This window comes from Ipomoea nil, unplaced genomic scaffold (assembly GCF_001879475.1).
Source record: "Ipomoea nil cultivar Tokyo-kokei standard unplaced genomic scaffold, Asagao_1.1 scaffold0925, whole genome shotgun sequence".
Taxonomy (NCBI): domain Eukaryota; kingdom Viridiplantae; phylum Streptophyta; class Magnoliopsida; order Solanales; family Convolvulaceae; genus Ipomoea; species Ipomoea nil.
The window spans coordinates 613,640-638,059 of record NW_017617353.1 but is presented as its reverse complement, the minus strand read 5'-3'; the positions used below and the strand labels follow the sequence as shown (position 1 = coordinate 638,059).

At 38.7% G+C, this 24,420-nt stretch overlaps 3 protein-coding genes across 4 annotated transcripts; 2 read left to right on the top strand and 1 right to left on the bottom strand.

The window, feature by feature from the left end:
• Positions 1 to 1,551: 1,551 nt before the first annotated feature.
• On the top strand, positions 1,552 to 4,631 carry LOC109179492 (G-type lectin S-receptor-like serine/threonine-protein kinase At5g35370). The gene has a single exon (XM_019328993.1). It carries the CDS (start codon positions 1,712 to 1,714, stop codon positions 4,370 to 4,372), a length of 2,661 nt encoding a protein of 886 aa, XP_019184538.1. The 5' UTR covers positions 1,552 to 1,711; the 3' UTR covers positions 4,373 to 4,631.
• Positions 4,566 to 11,615, bottom strand: LOC109179493 (oxysterol-binding protein-related protein 1C-like). 2 transcript variants are annotated; one of them, XM_019328994.1, is made up of 10 exons: positions 11,025 to 11,615; positions 10,464 to 10,829; positions 9,506 to 9,587; positions 8,115 to 8,554; positions 6,724 to 6,879; positions 6,099 to 6,266; positions 5,883 to 6,023; positions 5,416 to 5,643; positions 5,200 to 5,313; positions 4,566 to 5,024 (listed from the first exon to the last, which is right to left on the bottom strand). In XM_019328994.1, exons 1-10 carry the CDS (start codon positions 11,508 to 11,510, stop codon positions 4,869 to 4,871), a joined length of 2,337 nt encoding a protein of 778 aa, XP_019184539.1. In that variant the 5' UTR covers positions 11,511 to 11,615; the 3' UTR covers positions 4,566 to 4,868. The 2 variants fall into 2 exon arrangements, with proteins under 2 accessions (XP_019184539.1, XP_019184540.1); XM_019328995.1 differs by having other exon boundaries at positions 8,115 to 8,545.
• A 3,354-nt stretch (positions 11,616 to 14,969) lies between these two features.
• LOC109179475 lies at positions 14,970 to 18,868 on the top strand. The gene is made up of 6 exons (XM_019328962.1): positions 14,970 to 15,566; positions 15,609 to 16,188; positions 17,051 to 17,243; positions 17,768 to 17,808; positions 17,930 to 18,121; positions 18,543 to 18,868. Exons 1-6 carry the CDS (start codon positions 14,970 to 14,972, stop codon positions 18,866 to 18,868), a joined length of 1,929 nt encoding a protein of 642 aa, XP_019184507.1.
• The last annotated feature ends 5,552 nt before the right edge of the window (positions 18,869 to 24,420 follow it).

The following is a 24,420-nucleotide window of genomic DNA, read 5'->3' as shown; positions in this document are numbered from 1 at the left end:
TACATGTATCCGAACTCTTGTGACGTGGCAACCCAACCATGTTGACTAACCACCGTCTCTCTCTGTACAGACATCCCGCCAGTTCACACTGACTCATCTAAAGTCAACTCTCATCCCATCCCATTCCATTCCAAATCTCTTTGTCCCCATTCCATTTCTCCGTCATTTTCATCATCTATCACCCTCCCTCCTCACACTTTCTCATCAAACCCACTACACATATAACCTGCGCCTTTCCATTTTCAAACGCCCCTTCCTTCCCTATTCCCTATTCCATAGGGAAAAAGACAAAAATATGCGGTCAACAAGGATAAATTCCCAAAATGTGTCGTATTTTTTTTTTGGACAAAAATATGCAAAACTCCATTTGTAGTTGCGTTTTTGATGTATTTCATATTTTTCTTGTATTCGTGGAAAACGCAAGAGGCAGTTGCGTTTACGTATTTGTATACGTAAAACGCAATAGTCTCTTGCGTTTTTGGGCAATACCGTATCCTACAAAACGCAACTATGTTTTGCGTTTTACGTATTATACGTAAAACGCAAAACGAAGTTGCGTTTTTGAGAAGTATTTGTACTCCTCGTCGCCGGCGAAGTCAAAGACCGGCGAGGCATACAAAACGCAATTCGCAAGTGAGTTTTTGGCGAATCGGTTAAACGCAAGTTGTTAATGCGTTTTTGAAACGTCCGCATTTCCCGCCGGCGAAATTTTCCGTCCGGTCACCGGACTGAACCAACTAAGCAACACATCACTTGGTTCACATTTTACTACAAAATTATACATAAACCCACCTACTACACACTAAAAATCGACATGTGCTAACAATAGGTTTCAAAACAAGGCCACTTAGCCAAACAAGCATTCTCAATCACTAAGCTTAACCAACTACACAACACCACATTCTATTTATATTTGTCTTTTTTATTATACATACTCAAAACAATGAACACCACTAAACATGACACAACAATATAAACAACTCCGATTAGACGACGATCAGCAAGGGGTCGCCGACGACGATCAGCCAGGGGTCGCCGGATGCTGTAAAACGCATCTAATAATAGCGTTTTACGAAGTACTCAAAAAACGCAACTCGTTTTTGCGTTTTTGAACACTTTTCCGGCGACGTACGGCGGTAAAAAAAACGCATTTGGGTCTTGCGTTTTACGTATTCACAGGTACAATACGTAAAACGCAAGACCCAAATGCGTTTTATCGTATTCCCTACGCATTTTGAAAACACAACTGGTGGTTGCGTTTTTCGTATTGAATACGAAAAACGCAACCACCAGTTGCGTTTTCTGTATTTAACAAAAAAAAAAAAAATACGGATGCAATACGTTCAAAAACACAACTCTCAATAGAGTTTTGCATATTACTGTCAAAAAAAAAGCCATTGCATATTTTGGCTAATTCCCAAGCTTTTCTACACATTTTTGTCTTTTTCCCCTATTCCGTATTCCCTATAGGGACAAAGAGATTTGGAATGGAATGGAATGGGATGGGATGAGAGTTGACTTTATCTACATACACGTATAACCTGAGCCTTTCCATTTTCAAACGCCCCTTCCTTCCCTATTCCCTATTCCCTATTCCCTATTCCCAATTATTGTTGTTATATGGCTATACAACCAACCAACCCACATATCAATCATCCCCAGGCCACTTCTCATCAGTTCTCATTCCAATACCAAAATATATTTCTTATGCATGGCCATGGGCATGGAGGCCTCTCCTTCTTCACCTTCCAATTCCTCATCCTTATCTTTCTTCTTCATCATCTCTATCCTCCTCTTATCTTGCACGCTCTCCCTCTCTGGACCGCTTGCCTTTCATCCCATACCCCCTAACTTCACCGCTTCCTTCAATGGATTCATTGATACTTCCGGCGCCTTCTTGTCCTCCCCCAATTCTACCTTCCGTGCCGCCGTTACAAACGTCAAGCCGGAGGAGCGCTCATACTACTTTGTTGTCATCCATACCCTTTCTCACACTGTTGTTTGGGCTGCCAACCGAAACAACCCTGTCTCCGACTCTGCCCAGCTCCGCCTCTCCCGCCGTGGCCTTGCGCTTTATGATTCCGCCAAACCCATCTGGTCAGTTCCCCCCTTTTCTTCTCCAAATGTCTCTGTTTCCTCCTTGGAGCTCCGGGAGTCTGGAAATCTAGTTCTACTGGATTCCTCCAACAACTCTTTATGGGAAAGCTTTGACTACCCCACCGACACGATGGTCGTCGGGCAGCGCCTGCTTGTCGGGAAATCTTTGGTCAGCTCGGTGAAGGAGGGTGAACCGGCGGAGGGGGAGTACGAGTTCAAGATCACGGAGAATGACGCCGTCTTTCTCTGGAACAAGATGGTGTACTGGAAATTATCCATGTACAACGGCGCGTTTCGGGACACGAACGCGCGCGTGGAATATGCGGAGCTGAGGAGCAACGGGATTTTCCTTTTTGGCTCAAACGGAACGGAGATTGCAATACAAGTTATATTCAAATCTCCCGATTTTGCAATCCTGAAGCAGGGAAGCAGTGGCGCGTTGAGCACCATGCGCTTAAATGGCGCCGGTAGCGAGGTATCTGGATTCAACGCTCCGGCCGATACTTGTAGGATACCATTCATTTGCGGGAGCCTCGGAGTCTGTTACAGTGGCAGTTGTTCCTCTTGCCCGCCTGGATTTCAAACGGCAGACGGCGACGGTTGCGTCCCCGTAAATGGCAAGCTATCAATGCCTTCTTCGTGTAATAAAAGTATTTCTGCTGCAGCAGCGATCTCGTATTTGAGATTAGGGAGCGATATGGACTATTTCGCAAATGATTTCACGGAGCCGGCGGCGTTTAATGTGAATTTATCTACCTGTGAGGATCTCTGCTCGAGAAATTGTTCTTGCCTGGGAATCTTTCATAGCCAATCCTCAGCTTCTTGTTACATGGTTCGAGAATTTCTAGGTTCAATTATAAAGAAATCGGGTCGAAACGATCGTTTTGGTTATATTAAATTGATGACGACGAATCAGGCTCCTGAAGATGAAAATCGGAGGAGGAGCATCCCAGTGGTTGTTTTGGTGTTGATACCATCATCCGTTGTTGTCATCTTTGGCCTGGTGGTCGCCTGGGGCATCGTTTGGTTTAGGAGGAGAAATTCCGGCAAAGCAACGGGAAAAACGAAGAGAAAGCAGCGTCGGAGTTCGTCTTCTTCATCCCATTCCTATGGTGAGCTGGAAGATGTTTCAATTCCAGGCTTGCCCGTGAGATTCGATTACGAGGAGCTGGTGGATGCTACGGAGAATTTCGGGACTCAAATTGGTTCTGGCGGATTTGGGACGGTATACAAAGGCACTCTCTCCGATGGAACGGCGGTGGCTGTGAAGAAAATAAGCAGCCTGGGAGTACAAGGGAGGAAAGAGTTCTGCACGGAGATCGCCATTATTGGGAAGATCCATCACCTTAATCTTGTGAGATTGAAGGGGTTTTGTGCACACAGGGAATCAAGATTTCTAGTATATGAGTACATGAACAGGAGCTCACTGGATCGAGCTCTGTTCGGAAATGGAAATGGAAATGGAAATGGAGGAGCTCCCCTGTTGGAATGGCGAGAGAGGTTTGAGATTGCCATCGGGACAGCACGGGGGCTGGCTTACTTGCACAGCGGATGTGAGCACAAGATCATTCACTGTGACGTTAAGCCCGAAAACATCCTACTGCACGACAATTTGGTGGCGAAAATCTCCGATTTTGGCCTGTCCAAACTGCTGTCTCCAGAGCAATCTAGCTGGTTCACTACCATGAGAGGGACTAGAGGCTATTTAGCCCCAGAATGGCTCACAAACTCGGCCATCACAGAGAAGACAGATGTGTATAGTTATGGAATGGTATTGCTGGAATTAGTAAGAGGAAAGAAGAATTGCTCACTTCCGACACCAACCCACAGTAGTGGGGGGTCTGCAGCAAATGGTAGTAGTAATGGAGGAGAGGATTACTTCCCGCTACGAGCCCTGGAGATGCATGAACAAGGGAGGTACCTGGAGCTGGTGGATCCAAGGCTGGCAGGGCAGGTGCAGACCCAGGAGGTGGAGAAGCTGGTGAGAGTGGCTCTCTGCTGTGTACATGAAGATCCAGTGCTGAGGCCAACCATGACAAATGTGGTCGCGATGCTGGAAGGAGGGCTGCCTCTCAGTGATCCTCAGGTGGAGTCCCTCAACTTCTTGCGCTTCTATGGCAGGAGGTTCACTGAAGCATCAGTTGTCGAGGGGGGTAACGAGCAGAATGTAGGGTATCTCTATCCACAGGCAATGCCAAACGTTGGGAGCAGTGCTACCACTAGTTCTTACTACTCCTCTTACATGTCTTCCCAGCAACTTTCTGGTCCTAGATAATATGCTGCTGCTCCTGCACTTACAGTTTAACATGTTTTCCGCAATTGTAAATATGATCGTTTTGCACACATTCTTCAGGTATTCCAGAAAAGCCTATTACTTACAAGTACAGCCTCAGTATATAAATATATATAAATCCCTAGCTGGACTCTCAAGAGTTATCAGTAGTAGCATTGAAATTTTACTGCAAAAATTTGTAATGTTTATAAATTGTATTGATTCATATGTATGTACATCAGGTTGTTCACAGTTGTCTTTACAGTAAGCTGGATAATCCATTATCTGTACTCTATGGAACAAGAAAAATTTTGAATTCTATGTCTACAAAAAATGGGAACTCTCCTTGTTCCTACCAGACCAACATTACATCTATCTACAAATTGTTGTCTGGTATTCAGTTTTTGTATTTCAAGACACTATCTTTTGCTTATCCTATGACCTCAGAAAATGTTGAGGTCATGACAAAACCTACATGAATTGGATAGGTTGCAGCAGATCAAATGGTAGATACTTCACCAAAGATATTGGGGCATGTTCCCCAGTTGCCATGCTCTTTGGCCTCCCAATATCCACCAATATACCGGTACATATCGCTGTCCTTTTGCTTTGAAAACCACTTTGGTTTCCATCCGCTTTCTTGCATCTTAACAGCCTGCATATGCTCACATGATGATTTTGTAATTAAGCTGAAGTCTGGGAATCCTCATTTAGTAAATTGCTTCACTAATATATAACTTTATTAAACAGTAAAAATTCCTCTATTGAGATCGAGATTGTAAAAATACTATAGTTGACATGGTTCTAATCAAACGAGAGATTTGTATCACCTGGCGCTGCCTTTGCTCCAGGCGTAACTTTTCTGAGTTAGCCATTTCATATTCGCCATTTTCAAGAAATCTTTGATCAGGCCTGAGTCTTGAATCTGTTGGTGGCAATTTCTCCTGCTTATATACAACAATAATTATTATTAATGGGAGCAAATGGATTACCAATAGCATACACTTATAAATTACTGAAAATTATTATATATAATCTGCAATTACCTTTAGCCCTGGAGTCAATTCATTAAGGGTGATTGCAAAGCTGGTGAAGTTGTATTTGCTTTTGCATTTTGATGGTTTGCTGCGCTTCCACAGCAACTGTGCATTCAACATTGAAACTGGTCCTTTATCTTTCCCTAAACAATCATCCTGGCAGTAATGTATGCTCTGGTCCCATTTCCCAAAGAGTGTTGCCACTGTCTTTCCATTATTATGTACAACTCCATTTACCTGCCATAAAAAAAAAAAAAAAAATGAAAAAATGAAGTTTGAACTAGACAGGAAAATCCCAATATGATTAGTACACCACATTTCAAGTTCATGTATCCATGAAAAATGGCTATATGCACATTGGTAAGGTATGAGGCTAAATTTCCCATCATTTTAAGGTGATATTTTTCCTTGAAAGAGAGTAAAGAGAGACAAAAGATTGCAAAGCATGAGCATTACAAGTTGAAAGACTATTGCACCTCGTGAGGGTTTCGATCAATGAGAGACCGCTCCTTGAACCTTAGCCTGCAGGAGTGGTTGCGATTTCCTTGGATAGACATGGTACCATAATGATCACAGTAGATTTTTCCTAAAATGAGGTTGTATATAGAAGTTGTTACCTGATAGAACAAGTCCAAAATTTCAGCAGCCATAATAGAAATAATATAAAATGATATTCTGTGACTTAAATATACCTTGCTCCACTTAAATACTTCTCCATCATCAAACTCCACTGAAAGGATACCAACAGGATCAAGCTGAATGGATCTACCCCAAAACTTACTCTTTAAATTGCAATCTGCCCGAAGTTTCCATCCCCGGCCTTCGCAGTGGAATGCAAGGATCATTGGATGATGACTAACCTGTTTATACATAAACAGAGTATTCAAGGATTGTTAATAAAATAAAAAACACAAAAATGAATGGAATAAAACAAAGCCGAGCCTCTTTCCCTTTTTCTTATCTCCTTTTCTTTTCCATAAATCCAGTCATGCAAAGAAATAAAACGCCATTGTTTTAATGCTTATAATTAAAGACCAGCAATTTAAGAAAAGAAAATGAGGAAGACAATAGCAACAATGCAGTAGTAATTTCTTAGCCAAGGAAAAAAAAAAAAAACAATAGGAAAAAGCTAAAAGCAAGCCAATTTAATTGTTGTGCATAATTTGTGACAGGTATGCTACTACTTTGACTAAAAATGTAGCGGCCATGACAATCACAAACAGAAAGGAGACGCCCCAGGGGGCTGAAAAAGATGAGAAAATAACCCAAAGTAGCAATGTCGCAAGAATTTTCTTAGAGCAGCGCAGCAATCATTACCTTCTCCGAGATGAATCGTAATCCCTTGTCAGGGTAATCAGCTTCATAGGTCTCGCCAAGTAAGGGATTAAATGGCTTGCAATGTCTTCCATCAGTGGAAGCGTATCCAGATGCAGCAAATGCTGCTACCTTAAGTATCCTCCCAAGGTTGTTACCCTACAATAGTAGTAAACATGCTTGTGATTTCAAACCACAAAATTTACATGTTGATATTTTCATGCATGTGTATGCTGAATTGGTATATAAACTTGGTCAGTATCTTTGCAAGCTAAGATTAGAAAGAGAGCAAAGTCTTAGACATTGATCTCATTTCAACAGAACATTAAAGAACCTGTTGCACTTTGATTCTTTTTCCTTTTTTTTTTCCTTGAAGTGGGTGTTATTGAAAATTCAGAAATCTTATAAATAATAAACTAGTACATGTATTTATATTGCGTAAAGACAATAGATGAAGGAGGAGCCCAGATGCAAAAACATGATTTCATACTTCTGTACTTGCAACGTAGAATATAATGCCATAGGTGCACAAAGTATCTTACATTTATTTTACCATCAAGCAAAAGATGGCATCATTACTTACTAGTAGGGAAACTAGTTCGCCACTTAAAAATCCAAAAAAGATTGGAACTTTCTCATGGAAGTCTACTCTGATAACTTCTCACAAAGTTCTACTCTGATGGGATAATTTTTTCAATATTTTGTACAGGGTAAACTAGTAACCCAAATTAAGTCTATAAATGATGTTCCTAGAAATAGAAATATTATTTAACAAAACTGCCAAACTAGTAATATCACTATAATCAATTATGCACAAAAATTCATTACTTTCAGTTTTAGAAGCACTGTTGCAAGCCAATTATGTACAAAAATTCATGACCTTGTGGTCTAGAGGCATGAAGTGACTCTCTCAAATGGGAGGTCATGGGTTCGAGCCCTAGTGAGGGTGGTATTGACTCTTTGTGCTTCAATAAGTTGAGAAAGTATATATGAACAGATACTACATTGTTATACAGTAGGCAGTACTCAACCAAAAAAAAAAAAAAAAAAAAAACACTGTTGCAAAAATCGGTCTAGGCGCCCCTAGGCCGAGGGGAATTACCCCCTAGACGGCCGGCCGCCTAAGCACCGAATTCGGCAGAGTCGGCCTTGCTAATTTTGTTAATTTTATATTTTATATATATATATATATATATATACACCCACATACGTACACTTTTTTTTTTAATTAGCCGCCTAGGCGCTATTCTACCGCCCAACTAGCGCCTAGTGCAACCATGTTTAGAAGAATACAATATTTTCTACTAAATAAAAGGCAATTCCAAAATGCAAACAAGGCTTCTTAAAAGGACTTGTTTTTTTAAAATAGGCTAGGAATTCTAATAAGAACTTACCACTTTTCCGGATTCATATGCTTCGTCAAGAAGATAAGAGTATTCAAAATCTTCAAAACTTTTCTGCAGAGAAGAGAGCGGTTCATTGAAATATACTGGAAGACATACTTTAGTAAGATCCTTCCCAATGTTATCTTTGATCATTGACCACAGGCTTACTCCCTTCTCTTCTTCAACTGGGTCTGGCAACTTTTTTCTACGATTCACACAAGGATATTTATTTTCAACTGATGTTCCACCTTCAGAAGGATGATTTCCTTCATCATCGTTTTCGGATGATGATTTTCCATCATCATTCCCACCGGCTCTCACTGCTGTATTAGAAAGAAAGTCTCGAGCATCAGCAAACATGTCATCATCATCATCATCACTTTCTTCCTCTATGGCATGATACCTATCAGTGTCATCATCTGATTCATTTATGCTTCCTTCTGAAATCGCTTCACATAATCAAGAAGAATGCAAGTTGGTTAGAACAAACCGCTCAAAAGGCTTCCACTAGCGCACACACACATATCTTCTCAGTAAAATGATCTGAGTGCATAGCTAAAAGTATTCCTCAAATTTCCTCAAGTCCAATTCACCAACCACAAATCCAACCTGATATAGTTAGTATATGGAAAAATTTTGAAAAGCTAAATTATTTCTTTTTAATGGCAAGTGGGGAGAGAAACAACAAACCTAAACAACAGATTTAGATTGATGGATGAGATGGCAAGAAGGATAGCAATTCATTGAATTCAGAGGAAGAAGGTATACCAAATGCACAGCTGGTTTCTTCAACCTTAACATTTCAAAATGGGTAAGAGCTCGCATAGATTTTAGGGTGTTATTCAAAGAGAAGCACTTTTTCCACTTATTCATCAATAACCTTACTTAGATGTTCTGCTTTCTTATGCACTTATATCCAGATTTTATTGTTTGGAAGGACATTATTTTTGGAAACTCACTTTGCTTGAGGATATTGAGGATCTTGTGTCCTGCTGGGTAGCCTTTATCTTATTCTTCTAAACTTTCCCTTGCACAACTGAGTTTGGGATCTTAAGTCTTAAGCTTCGGTTTCTTTTCTTCTATATTCTTTTACTCATTTCTAACTCACTTTCAAGTTGCTACAGACTTTTCCTCACTCTTGTAGCTTAGAAGGTCAGCATACCAACTGAGCTGACAGCTTGTAGATGTTCTTTCATACACAAAAGTGCAATATATATAATGAATAATTGCAGGTACACAGGCCTTGTATAAACAAGTTCTAACAGGATCCATTACTACACCGGAGCTCTAGAACAAATAAAACCTTGTACGGTTGTACCAGATTAAAGTAGTAAGTAGAAAACAAGAGATGAATATCATACAACTTCGATATGCTAAAAAAATGTTTTCATGTATGGTACCTCTAAATTTGTCCGGGAAATGAGTATCGTATGCTCTTTGGCTCTCATCAACGAGTGTATTTTCAAGATCAACTTTTTCTGCCTGCAGTGAGTGAACCAAAAATAGTTCAAAGATCAAGTTTAGATAAATTCAAAACTCTGGTAGTCCTAGCGTCTAGAGGTATTGCCAAAGCTTCTTGTGCAATGCTACAGGTGCCCATAACCTAAATGTAGTGAGAATGTCTTGTAACTTACCATTATGGGTCATAAAAGAAACAGTGCATCAACAAGAGAGCCACATGGCCCACATGAGTGCACCATAGATCAAACACCTACACCTATGTTCAATGTACATACACAAACTTGGAGTCCTCTCTTACATCCCTTGGTCAATATAACACAATCAGATATAATTTCTTAGACATGAATACAAAAGCCAAGCAAAAATCAATAGAAACACATTAACTAGAAGCACTGGCAAGGTTATCCACGAATGACCTGAGTCTAGGATGTTTTCACGCTACTGCTAGTTTTGCATATAGAGCCAGATTTGTAGTTTCAATTGTAATGAACAGTTTTACAGGATTCCTTCCAACAGTGAGTTCATTACAATCCTCACTGATTAAATGGTACAATCAAATGACCAGACAGAATTGTGCTATAACTAAGAAGCCATCAAGTTCTCAGCTTATGTTCGATCAATAGGTACTAACTAAACAGATGTCCATAGGAATTACTGTACCAAACTATAAAAAAATCAAGATAATGAATTGGTGAAAATGAACCCAGACATTATTAGCAGGATAAATTTAGCTTGAAATTTAGAATGTGACAAAAAGCTTTTATTTTAACTATAATTGTGGGATAGGTAGCAGTTAGTAGCAGAGTGGATGGGTTATTAGTCAAGGAGAAAATGCAATGCACACTACTCCAAGCAGGGAAGGGAAGGGAAGGGAAAGGAAACGACTCCTATACATACCTCCAACTGGCGCACTTTGTCAACCAGCGCCAGCTCCTTATGCTTGAGCAGCAATAAATCTTTATGCCAAGCTGCAAATTCACTCCTCATGATCTGCTCACTGTCCTGAATTGCAGCCTCACTAATGCCCTCCTCCATCAGTCGCTTTCTGAGCTTCTCAGTTGACACAGCCAGATTATCATTCATTTGAGTCATTAGAAGAAGTTCACCATTTGGCAGTCGAGGAGACATCTCCTTAGCTGCAACCAATGCTTCCACCCATGAAATTCGATCCTCCATTGTCTCTGTCCTCAAATGCAGTGTCTTCACCCCAGTATATAATGAAAACCTTCGATCGTCTGATTTATTTTCCCTCACAGAAGACACCTATAAACACAGCACTCACTAGTTACAAAATGAAATGAAACTAGTGACTATTGAATATAGATAGCAATACCACGGAGTAGTTGTACAATCAGATTATGCCACAACAATCAGATTACATAGCCTTTAGAAGCAAACACCATACACATTGCTTAACTCATTCAATGGAAATAGCATAAACAACATAGAAAGAAATACCTTAAGGTGGATTTCACCACAGGGTTTGCGGCGGAGGGATTTGGAAGAAGAGGGGATTTTGGAACTGTTGATTCGACGAAACGATTTCTGACCGATAACCAGAGAGCCCTTCTCCGTCTGCGCATTGGTGACGATCTTACGGGGGCCGTGAATTTTGTAATAGGAGAGCACCCCGTCTTGGAGGACGAACCAGCGGGGCCGCCATCCCCTCCCGTAATTCACCCACTTGTACAGTATTCCGGAGATTCCATTCCCCACCATTTCTTTGATCTTCACGGTGGGCAGCGGATTCTGAGGGGTGGACCTCCGGTGAGCGTCGGAGAGGGAGCGCAGGCGGAGCTGGGCCCGACGCCACGGCGTGGAGGCCGCAAGGGGCGAGCGCGGCGGAGACATGTTGAGGAAGGATGCTAACGGCGGACCTGGTGGAGGAGCCGCCACAGGATTTTGCGCAGCCACGGTGGTACGACAGCACAAGTGAGGATGCATAAGCTTTACGGATTACAGGAAAGCCATAGCGGAGGAGAAAAGGAATCATGAATTGAAGGAAACGAAGAGAGTTAAAAAAAGGCAGATCTCTTTATCCAATCCAAATGTAATGCGTGCTTGGCGGTTTACCGGCAAAAACGGCTCCTTTCAAATATATTGTGGTTCTATCATTAAATTCGCAATTTTTAGTAATTTATTTACGGAGTATTTATGTTTATTTAACCACTACACAATTACTGTTTTCGCTCCGACCCAAAAATGCTCACAATCCCGATTTCTAATTAAGCTTCTAATTGGAATATAAAATAAAATATGTTAATATAATCATATGTATGTATCTAATCTAAAAACATAAAACTCTCCACCAAAGTTATATCCCTAATTTAGGTCTATATTTTTAATACTAATCATTTTGGCTTTTAGAGTTATTGTACTATACAATTTTTTGAACAAAAATATACATACCATTATAACTTCCGTTATCTTTTTCATTATTGTTATTGTACATTGCGCTTTTAGAGTTGTACTATATAATTTTTTAAACAAAAATATTTCTACCATTATAACTTCTGTTATCTTTTTCATTATTATTACTGATAGATACCCCAAATCGGACAGTTAGTCAGGGGTGTAAGGCAAGGTAGTCAGCTTCGGGCATGACCTGATACTTAGTAAGCGGATGATACTCATGATTCTCGTTCATCATGTAAAGCGCCTAGAGACCACAGTCAGTCATCTTCAAGTGATCGGCCGTCCACGAGAGTAGGTGCCTACTCAGGCGGAGATCGGCCGGCTCGGGTAAAGAAACTAGGCCCGGTAGCCGGCGTGTCCTCGACTGAGTTCATATATGAGATGTGGTTGGGCGACCAGCCTCGGTAGTCGGTGTGTCCCCAACTGAATGCCCTGCGGGATTCGGCTGGGCGACCAGGTTCCGTGGGCTGTGTGTCCTCGACCGGGCACCACTCGGGAACTTAGTCAAGCGATCAGGCTCCGCGGTCGAAGTGTGCTCGCCCGAGTACCGCGGCCCTTCGAAGCATCTCCTTGGCAGTTAGGGCATCCCCGGCTGGGTACTCACCTAGAAGCGGTAGCAGGCAGATTTCGCGGAGATCTCCTTATTTATTTAAGTAGCTTCCTTTATTAGTTTAGACGGTTATGGTATGAAGTAAGCCGGATTCCTTAACTGAATTGGCTCTATGTCAGCCCTATTTCCCTTGTAGAATCGGCTCTACGTCAGCCCTACTTTCTTAGTAGGAATCTTGTACCCTAGTATAAATATCTCCTCGGGATCATCGTGTAAAAGGATCGAAACTCTGGCACTCAAGCGGCCGAAACTCTAGAGAAATAATACTACATTATTCTCTCCATTACTCTAATCTTCATTAATTTAAACCCTTGTTTAATTATTTTACGGTAGTGTTGGCCCACCGAGCGGCATCCAAAAGCGGTAAAACCAACAGTTACCATGTACATGCATCCACCATATATCTTCTTATATTCTTTAATGCTAATAATATTTGTAAACATTCTATATTGGATTAATATAATAAATAAATTTAATTTTATATGATTTTGATTAGTAAGGATTTGTATGTTATTTTTAAAAATATAAATATTAGAAATATCTTTTTATACATCACGAGTAAAAAAGATTAGTTAATAATGATAAGTGATAACTTATACGGAGTATATTTTATTTATTTATTGTATGATGATGAGATATTTTTAAAGTTATCATCTTTCCTCTTTGACTTTTTTTTTTTGTTTATTATTCTTTAACTTTATTTATTACAAAGTTATCATTTTTTAGTTTTTATTTTAAAATTTTTTTATAATAATATTTACTTAATTTGATTTCAACCATTAAAAAGATATTATATTTTGAATCGTCACCTTAAGGGTCCGTTTGGAAATCAGAAAAATTACTTCTGAAAAATGTTTTCTAAAAAATGAGTCATTTTCCAAAAAATATTTTCATTCTTCCAAAAGGTTGAACCCCAACCCTAAGGGCCCCCACACCCCGGCCCGACAGAGCATTTGCCGGAAAATGGCTTGATTTTTCCCAGTCAACGGAAAATATTTTCCGTTGCCTAGATTTTCATAGTGTATCCAAACACTGATAATTCAGAAAATATTTTTCAGAAGTCATTTTACGTGGTTCCAAACGGACCCTAAATGAATATAAATGTCATACTAGAATTATCTTTAGAATACATTGTCTTCTTTTTGCATAAATAAAATAGGAAAATGACACTTTTTTCCCCTGAATTATATGTTTATAGCACATTTTCCCCCTGAATTATTCATATAAGCATATAAGCCCTCTCAATTATTCTAAAAGTGGCGGTTTTTCCCACCTGATATATTAAACTGACATCTCTATCCTTAAAGTAAACATTTTATTTATTTTTCTTCTCCAACAAATTCTTGCTTATATGTAGGGATGACCACGGTTCGGTTCGAACTGAAACAGAAACTATAGTAATCGAAAAGAAAGCCACCAAGAAGATCATAAGATACCTAAAGGGCACAATTAATGTAGGATTATGGTATCCTAAAGGTACTGATTTTACAGTAACGGGTTTTTCATATGCGAATTTTGCAGGCTGTAAAATAAATAGAAAAAGCACTTCCGCAACATGCCAGTTCTTGGGGGGAAGGCTTGTTTCTTGGTTCAGCAAAAAGCAAAATTCCATAGCAACCAGTACCGTCGAGGCTGAATATATTGTTGCAGAAAGTTGTTGTGCGCAAATACTATGGATGAAGCAACAATTGAAGGATTACGGAGTAAATTGAGATGACTTTAGTATTTATTGTGATAATACTAGTGCAATTGCTATCACTCACAATCCGGTGCTTCATTCAAGAACCAAACACATCGACATTCTACATCACTTCATAAGGGATCATGTTGAAAAGAAAGATCTAAAAATTGAGTACATCCCTAAGGAGAATCAAGTTGCGGACATTATGCGAAACGAGATTTGCTACCTTAAGGCACGAATTGAAAATGATCGAACGAGCTAAGTATCACTGGCAGGGCCTGTTCTGAGCATGTCTAACATGAGCGACCGCACAGGGCCCCCCAATTTTTGGGGGCCCCATGTTTTAAAAATAAAACTATAGGTATATATAGTAATAATAGTATTTATTTTATATAAAGATAATTGAGCCCAAATTACTTTAAAAACCTAATATATATATATATATATATATATATATATATATATATATATATATATATATATATATATATATATATATATAAAAGGACAATTAGGCCAGACTATAAGGACATTACCAAAACTGCAATTCGGCAATTAAATTTCCTAATCCAAAATCTCAATTAAAAAATTCTCAAATCTCAATTGATCCTATCATTCAAGAGCATGTTTTAGGTGTTAGAAATCATGATATTCATCATCATTATCTTAGTCATAATATTCAAAACGATTGATACTTATGCTTGCTACTGGCCAAGGTCTTTTTGAAGTATTACAAAATGTGTTGATATCACTTGATCTTGATATAGATAATGTAAGGGGACACGGTTATGACAATGGGTCAAATATGAAAGGGGGACATCAAGGTGTACAAAAAAAACTCTTAGATGTAAATCGTAGAGCATTTTATACTCCTTGTGGTAGTCATAGTCTTAACTTGACTTTATGTGACGTTGCAAACAGTTGTGGGAAAGCAAGAGATTTCTTTGGAGTAGTGCAACGTATTTACACAATATTTGCTAATTCCACAAAGAGGTGGCATATCTTGAAATGTAATGTAATAAATCTAACTCTTAAGCCATTGTCATCTACTCGATGGGAAAGTCGTGTGGAAAGTGTCAAAGCAATTAGATATCAAGTCAGTGATATTCGAGAAGCCCTACTTCAAGTGGCAGATACAGACAGTGATTCTAAAATTCAAAGTGAGGCAAGATCTTTAGCGACAAATGAGCTTAGTAACTTTGAATTTTTGCTAGCGACAGTCATTTGGTTTGAAATCTTATTTGCGGTTAATTTAGTTAGCAAACAATTACAAACAAAAGATATGCTTCTTGATGTTGCTATTAATCAAATTAAAGGGTTAGTTTCTTTCTTCAAGAATTATAGAGAAAATGGTTTTTCTAGTGCCATGGATAGTGCAAAGGAAATTGCCAATGAATTAGAAATTGAGCCAGTGTTTCCTCAAAAGCAAAAAATTCGTAGAAAAAGACAATTTGATGAGAGTGTTGATGACACTTCATTATCACCCAAAGGATCTTTTAGAGTTCATTATTTTTTATACATTGTAGATCAAGCTATTATTTCATTGACCAAGAGGTTTGAGCAATATGAAGTATATGAAGGAACTTTTGGTTTTTTGTTTAGTTCTGACAAGTTACAATCGATGACTGATATCAATTTGAAGTCTTGTTGCACTTGTTTAGAAGCAGCTCCTAAGAGAGATGATCAGTATGGTGATATTGATCGAAATGAATTGTATTTGGAGCTAAAATTGCTTAGAGAGATTTTATCAAAAGAAAAGATAGGTGCACTGGGTATATTGAATTCATTGAAACAAATGGGTTGTTTTCCAAATGCTACTATTGCATATCGAATATTATTGACTATCCCAATTACTGTTGCCTCTGCAGAAAGGAGTTTTTCGAAGTTGAAATTGTTGAAATCTTACTTACGGTCAAGTATGTTGCAAGAGAGAGTCAACGGATTAGCTTTAATCTCCATTAAAAATGAGCTTTTGGAAGAAGTTGATATCAAAAGTTTGGTAGATGATTTTGCGTCTAAATGTGCACGACGCGTGTCGCTTTTTAAATAAAATTTTAGATGTATTTTTTATGCCATGTTTATATGTTGATACAACTTTTTGAATAGCATAACTATTATTTATATATAGAAATTACTTATGAAAAAAAGGGCCAAAATTATGATATTGCACAGGGCCCCAATTTTTATTTGAACGACCCTGATCACTGGACTTAATCTCCTTATTTAAATTGATACTTGTGCTCAAAATAATTTATTTAACATATTCTGTTCATGTTTTTGTTTGAAATTTACGTGAATTATATTGCAATTTGTGTAATTTGTTTATTAGTGTAATTGCATGTAGTAGTGTACGGGTGTCTATGTGCCATGCAAACCAATTTGCTATAGTTTGCAATTTGTGACTATTTGACAATTAATTGATTTAATTGCATGATAATTTGGACGTTACTTGTTTTGCAAGTAAATTCTCATGTATATGTGATTTAATCTCCATGAATGATTTATGAACATGCCTAATTGCTCTTAAACTGATTTAAATTATTTGTGGCATGATAAATGTTTGCTACGTAAATTGCATGTAACCAGGGGCGGAGGGAACATGGGGGCAGCTGCCCCCCACTACCCAAAATTATACAGCCCCAAAATGACGTTGTTTTGGGGTTGTTATATATATATATATATATATATATATATATATATATATATATATATATATATATATATATATATATATAATTTTTTATTTTTTTTTTCATTTGTTCTCTGAACTCTACGCAGACCATACATCCATCACCGAAGTCGCCACCGCGAAGACTACGATTCTGGAAGTCGCCACCGCTACCGCCCAGGCACCCACCGGCCACCACGGCAGCACTCCTGCCGGCTGCTGGTCCACCGCCTCCCACAGTCCCACTGCCTCGATGTCGCCTCTGGAAGCCGCCATCACCAGTCGCCTCAACACCATCCCCAGGTTTGGTTTTCTTCAGTTCTTCAACCCTTCCATTACTAATGAACATCAACTTATCACAATTTGAATTATAAATGTTAATTTCAAAAATTTATTCAATTATTTGCCTAATTGCCCTAATTTTTTATTTGCCCTAATATCTCTAATTTGTTTTTGCTTGATTTCCCTAATTTGAAATTACCCTAATTTTCTAATTCAATTGATACTAGTTTGGAACTTTGAATTACACTGTTGCGCTGCCCTAATTTGCTAATTCAATTATTCAATTGATTTGAGTCAACTGACTGCTTTAGGCCTGTAGTTTTTGTCTAGTTAATCACTAATCTATGTGAATTACTAATTCTATGTCAGTATGTCACTATGTGAATTACTAATTCTATGTGAATAAGTGAATTACTAATCTGTTAGATTGTTAGTAAATAGTAATCTCTAGTTTTTGTCTACTGTATTTTTTGCTTAATTACTAATTACATAATCTGTTAGTACTTAACTAATTGTCTAATTACTAATTGCTAATTTGATGTAAGATGTAAGAATGTAAATGTAGTTCCAGACTTCCAGCAAGAATGTAAGATGCTTATGTTGATTTACTTGTGTTATTTGTTATTTGTTGATAATTGATTACTTGATTAGTAATTAGTCTAATAAGATGCTTATGTTGATGTGATTACTTAATTATGTTGGTTCAGTTATGGAAACATTCTTAAAAAGAAAATCAACTTTTGGGGATTCATCTAGTCAAGGTAGTCGGGAAGTGACAAGTAGGCCGTGTATTGGAGTTAACATAGATGAACTTGAAGTTGATCCGGCTAAAAGGAAAAGCATTTATGAATATCATATCAATGATAGAGATATTGTGCGGCAAAGATATCTACAAATAGGTCCTTGTCAACAAAAAAATCATGTTTTTCCTACTAGAGTGATTACGGGTGTCAATAGGAGGTTTAATCCTAAATGGTTTAAATATCATAGTAATTGGTTGGAGTATAGTGTATCAGAAGATGCAATATATTGTTTATGTTGTTATCTATTCAAAGATGAAAGCATCGGACAACAAGCAGGAGGGGAGTCATTTGTTACAGAAGGATTCAACAATTGGAAAAAAAGGGCCGGAAAGGTTGCGAGCACATGTTGGTAGTCATAATAGTGTTCACGCAAGGAACGTACAAGCTTGTCGAGACTTAATGAATCAAGAGCAACACATACAAGTTTGTGTATCAAAACAGTGGGAGCAATCGAAACAAGACTATCGTGTTCGATTGACTTCATCAGTTGAATGTATCCAGTTTCTTTTAAGGTAAGGACTTGCTTTTCGTGGACATGATGAAAGCTATGACTCACTTAATCGAGGAAACTTCCTTGAGGCTTTAAGGTTACTTGCTAATAATAATGACAAAATTGCGAAAGTAGTGTTACAAAATGCACCTGAAAATCACCAAATGACTGCCCCTTGCATTCAAAAAGATATAGCTAATGCAGTTGCAAGTGAGGTAACCCAAGTAATAATCAATGATCTTGGTGAAGAATTATTTGGAATAATAGTTGATGAGTCGAGAGATATATCAGTTAAAGAGCAGATGATTGTGTTTATTCGGTATGTGGATTCAAGTGAAGAAGAAGATGAATGATACAATATTCACGTCTATGCTACTCAAGAAGATATCCCAGAAGAATTTTCGTGAAGAAAATTAAGATTGGAAGAATGCATGAAATTGACTTGGAGATCAAGCATCTATGGAAAGAAAGGAGTACATCAAAGAAGATTGGAAATTTAATTAATAGTTGTATGGACGAAGTGGATGATGTTTAATATGTTATGTAAAATGGTTCAAGTTCAAATCTCACCATTAATAATTTTACAAGGTAAAATTTGAGAAGCCAAATCTAATCAAATCTGATGGAGTTGGGCGCCAATTACAAGTGGAATTTGGGAAGCAATTTCACTTGGGTGGCAATTGTTAGGAATTGGGAGCCGATTTCATAGAAATTGAAATTGACTTGGGTGGCAATTGAGAAGCAATTGCACTTGGGAGCCATTGAAATTGGGAGCTAGTTCGAAGCAATTGACTTCGGTGGCAATTGAGAAGCAATTGCACTTGGGAGCTAGTTCGAAGCAATTGAAATTGGGAGCAAGTTTCACATGGGAATCAATTGGGTGGCAATTGAGAAGCAATTGCACTTGGGAGCCAATTTAAAGGAATTGGGGGCCGATTTCATAGCAATTGAAATTGGGAGCTGATTTCATAGGAATTGAAATTGGGAGCTAGTTCAAAGCAATTGAAATTGGGAGCTAGTTTTAGAGAAATTGAAATCAATTGAAATTGGGAATAAGTTTCACATGGGAATCAATTCAAGATGGCAGCCAATGTAGAATTGAAATTGGGAGCCAATTGAAGTTGTAGTATGGGATGCAAATTCAAATTGGGGACTGATTCAAAGAAGACATGGAGATCAAATTGAATTGAGATGAAATTCAATACCAGGAGAAGTCTGGGAGCCAATTTCGAAGTCAAAGTCAATAATTCAAATTGGGAAGCAATTGAAAGCACCGGGAGAAGTTTGGGAGCCAATTACAAGTCAAAGTCAATTGGGAGCCAATTACAATGGAGAAATTCAAATTGGGTGCCAATTACAAGTCAATTGAAATTGGGTGTCAATTACAAAGGAGAAATTCAAATTGGGTGGAAATTCAAAACCAATGTGAAGTCTGAGAACACCCAGACGTGAGAATAAAGAAGATGAAGATGAACTTACAGTGAAAATATTCTCACTAGCAAAAATACTAGTTTAACTAGTATGGGATTAAATTGAAGAATATTTTTAAATCCCAAAGATACAAGGACCACTTCAGAGCTAATCAGAGAAGCCGTTCTACACCCAGATATTTCCACTCAACGTAAAACCAGAGGAAATATCAGATGAAGTTTGGGAACCCATTTACATGGAGATGAAGCTCTAACAACGGCTAGCTTATCCTTTCTGACATCTTTGCAGAAGATAAGATAAGATCTCTGACAAAAAGATACAAGATTTCAAAAATGAGAGCGTCTCTTTCCAACGGACAGATTCTCATTACCAGCTATAAAATGATGAAGATATGAAGACTTGAAGAAGAAGAGAAGAGCATAGAGCAGTTGACGAACTCACAAACAAGAGAGCAGAAAATTCGAACCCATCAAGGGGAACGAATAGAGCAATTAAGCTTAAAAGAGCATAGAGCAAAAATCTCATTTGGTACAGAGCATACCAAAAATCTTCAAGTGAGAAGTGAGAAAAGAAAAATAACTCAGAGAGCTTCAAGAGAAAAATATTCTGAGAGTTCTTAAACAGAACAAAACAGAGCATAAAAATCAAGTGCTTTACTTGATATATTCAAAGAGAGAAAACACTCAGAGCATTCAAGAGAAATCATTCCAGAGTGTTTTAATCTTCATCAAAGAGACCTGCGCATCATTGAAGATCATCTATAGAGTCTCAGAAGTTGGAAGCAAGACAACACTTGTTTTGGAGCAAAACAAAAGAAGTGAAGAAAGTAGCACAGAGCTGTGAAATCCTGGATTGTCACACGGAGCTGTGAGATCCAAAGCAGCAGTGTCGGAGGCATTGGGCGTGATTAGTGCGGGCTTTGTGATCAAAGCACTAGATCACGGGATACGTTTCTACCGGAATGTGGAAGACAGGGGGAAAGTAACGCGGAGTCGTGAAATCCTGGGATAGTAGCGCGGCGACGTGAAACCCGAAGCAGCAGTGTGGTGTCACTTGGCGTGATTAGTGCGGGCTTTGTGATCAAAGCACTAGATCACGGAAATTCATTGTATCTTGGAACCAAGGAGTGGTAGATATAGTGAATTGCTCTTGGAGATAAGAGCAAGTGGAGTAGGAGGATTACACCACCTCGCGAACCACTATAATTGTCTTGTGTTCTTTACTGCTTTCTTTACTTACTGCTCTTTACATATTCGCTCTACACGAGATATACTACTCACACAATCTCACACACACTTTATGTTTATTTATTTCCGCTGTGCACCATACTCTAACAATCTAGTTAAGAGTTTTGGTTTATCTCTGGCTTAGCAATTGTTGTGCTGTGCGAAAAAGTTTGAAAGTCTATTCACCCCCCCCCCCTCTAGACTTTCACCTTACCTCTTTTTGGGACCAACAGATAGAACTCCTTAGATTCTTAAACACTTGTTGAACAGGTGGATCACTTGACTCAGACACAGTGGTCTTTCTCTTTTTCTCAGAGCAAGGAACAATAGCAGGCTCCGTTGCAAGATCAACTAGAAATTGCTCAGGAATGCTTTTTCTCTTAGATTTCTTTGACTCTCTTTTTGGTGACTGATTCACTAGAGTTGTGGAAATGGAGTGGGTATTTTCAGAGGTTGCTGGGTGTGTGGAAGACATTATTTTCTGAACATCTCAGATTTTGAAACTAGTGGACTCAGGATGGGCAGTGCCCGTGGCAGACAGATGTTCCTCATGAACGATGGCCCTAACAGAGTCACCTACTTGCTTAGTGAGCTGAGTCAGAAGGAGATCGTCATCCTTATCAACCGGGGTATCTACAGACTTGGGTTGGAAAATGTGAGAGGCTTCGGATACAAACTCGGTAGGCAATTTTGCAAAGTGCTCAAGAGTTTCAAGAAATTCTAGGGATGTTTTAAGGGTGAAAACAGGTATACCAGACTCAGGTTCAATTTGGGTAGACTGTGAGACAGGTTGAACATTTGTGGGTGCGACAGAAACAGGTGCAGGTAAATCCACATCACTCATGACAATATCAGAATTAACATTCAACTTAGGTGCATCAATTTCAACAGATTTAGACAAGGTTGTTGCAGGTACAACATTCTGAGGCACAGGGGTAGATTTATCAACAACAACAGAATCAGACACAGGCTTACTTGACTTAGATACAGTAAAACCAACTAGGGCAGACTCAGATTCATGACAAGGCTTATCAGTAGATGAAATTGAAACAGAGGGAGTAAAAGATTTAGACATTTTTCGAAGAATCTCAACCCATTGACGAGCTAGGTCCTGAGCTTGTTCCAATGCACACTCTTGTGCAGCAATATGGTTACGAACATTTGACTCCCACTCGAGAGCTTTGTGCCCAAAGTACTTTAGGAAGACACCATCCCTGTTTCCATCCATAGGTTCAGCAATAGTTGCCGGAACAACGTCTTCTTCAATATCAGTGGCTAGAACCAACAATGAGGATGTATCATCGACTGAAAGACCCTCCAGAAACTCTGGATAGCTCGTTATTACCGTCATAATGATATCATCTCTGATAACAGGGTTAAGTTTCAGCCTCTTCTTTATGCACAACGACATGAGTGATTTGACATGCTTCAAGGCATTTTCTAGTGAATGATCCTTCATATACTCCTTGATCATCAAGATAATAATAGGGTCTGCCATTGTTTCAAAAAGGTTTCTCGGAGAGGAAGATTTTTTATTTAGAACCCTAAGAGAGAGAGTTTTTGGGTTTTTTGTTTTTAGGAAATGAGGAAGATGATCAGGTTGGAGAAGGTTATTTGGCTAAGTGGACTCTCGTAGTGTAGGGTGAGAGAATGAAACATTTAATGTGATTGACATGCAGAAGAGATGTTTCTGGTCAAAAACCGTATGGCTACTTTTATGGAGCTAAGCAAAATTGATACGTCCTTCATCCTTTTTGGAATTTAAATGAATGGACAGGATTAAAACTTGACGGAGGGGGAAAAAACTATATAGGCCCAATATTTGGTCGAATGATAAAACCTTAGAGCAAAGACCCTTCTACTGCCCAAGCCCACTGACTTATATATCAATACGACAGACTCCCAAAGCAAACCTGAGATTCTGAAACCTGTTTGCATCCAGTGCCTTTGTCAGAATATCTACCAGTTATTTGTCAGTTTGCACATATTGCAATTCGATTTCCTTGGATTCAACGAGATCTCTGATAAAGTGGTGCCTTATATCAATATGCTTCATTCTCGAGTGTTAAACTTGATTCTTTGAGATGTTTATGGCACTCATATTATCACAATAGAGTATCATTGATCCTTGTGTTAGCCCATAGTCCAACAGCATCTGCTTCATCCATATGAGTTGAGTGCAGCATCCACCAGCAGCTATATACTCTGCTTCTGTCGTACTTAAGGAGATAGAGTTCTACTTCTTACTTAACCAAGATACCAAATTTTTCCCAATGAAGAAGCATCCCCCCGAGGTGCTCTTTCTATCATCAAAATTTCCAACCCAGTCAGCATCACAATAAGCAACTAGACTGACCTCACTATCCTTAGAATACCATAACCCATACCTTTCAGTTCATTTGACATACTTCAAGATCCTTTTGGCAGCAATCAAATGAGATTCTTTTGGTGCTGATTGATATCTGGCACAAGCTCCGACACTGTACAAAATGTCTGGTCGACTGGCTGTTAAGTATAGAAGGCTTTCAATCAAACTCCGATATAGTGTGGAGTCTACTGGTTGACGTCTTTGGACAGCTTCATTGACGTTGAGATAGGTGTTCTGGGAACTTACAGGATTCCAGATCAAATTTCTTGACAAGGTTTTTTGCATATTTTTCTTGTGAAACAAAATGCCCCTTAGTGCCTTGTTTTACTTAAAGACCCAGAAAGTAGGTCAGTTGACCAACCATTGACATTTCAAATTCCTTCTTCATAACTTCTACCAGATCATCTGTATTCTTCTGAAGAGTTGACCTAAATACAATATCATCCACATAAATTTGGGCTATTGTAACATGATTTCCAGTAGATTTGATAAATAAAGTCTTATCTACATTTCCTCGATCATAACCCTATTGTAGAAGATACTGTGTCAGGCGTTCATACCATGCTCTTGGAGCATGTTTCAGTCCATATAGAGCTTTCCTCAATTTATATACATGATATGGATACTTCAAGTCTTTGAACCCTTTAGGTTGAGCCACGTAGATGTCTTCATTTAGGTAGCCATTAAAGAAGGCTATCTTAACGTCCATCTGGAACAGTGTGAACCCTAGTATGCATGCAATAGCTAAGAGAATCCTTATTGATTCCAGCCTTGCCACTAGTGCAAATGTTTCATCATAATCAATTCCCTCTATCTGAGTATAACCTTGGGCTACAAGTCTTGCCTTATTCCTTGCAACATTTCCTGCTTCATCTATCTT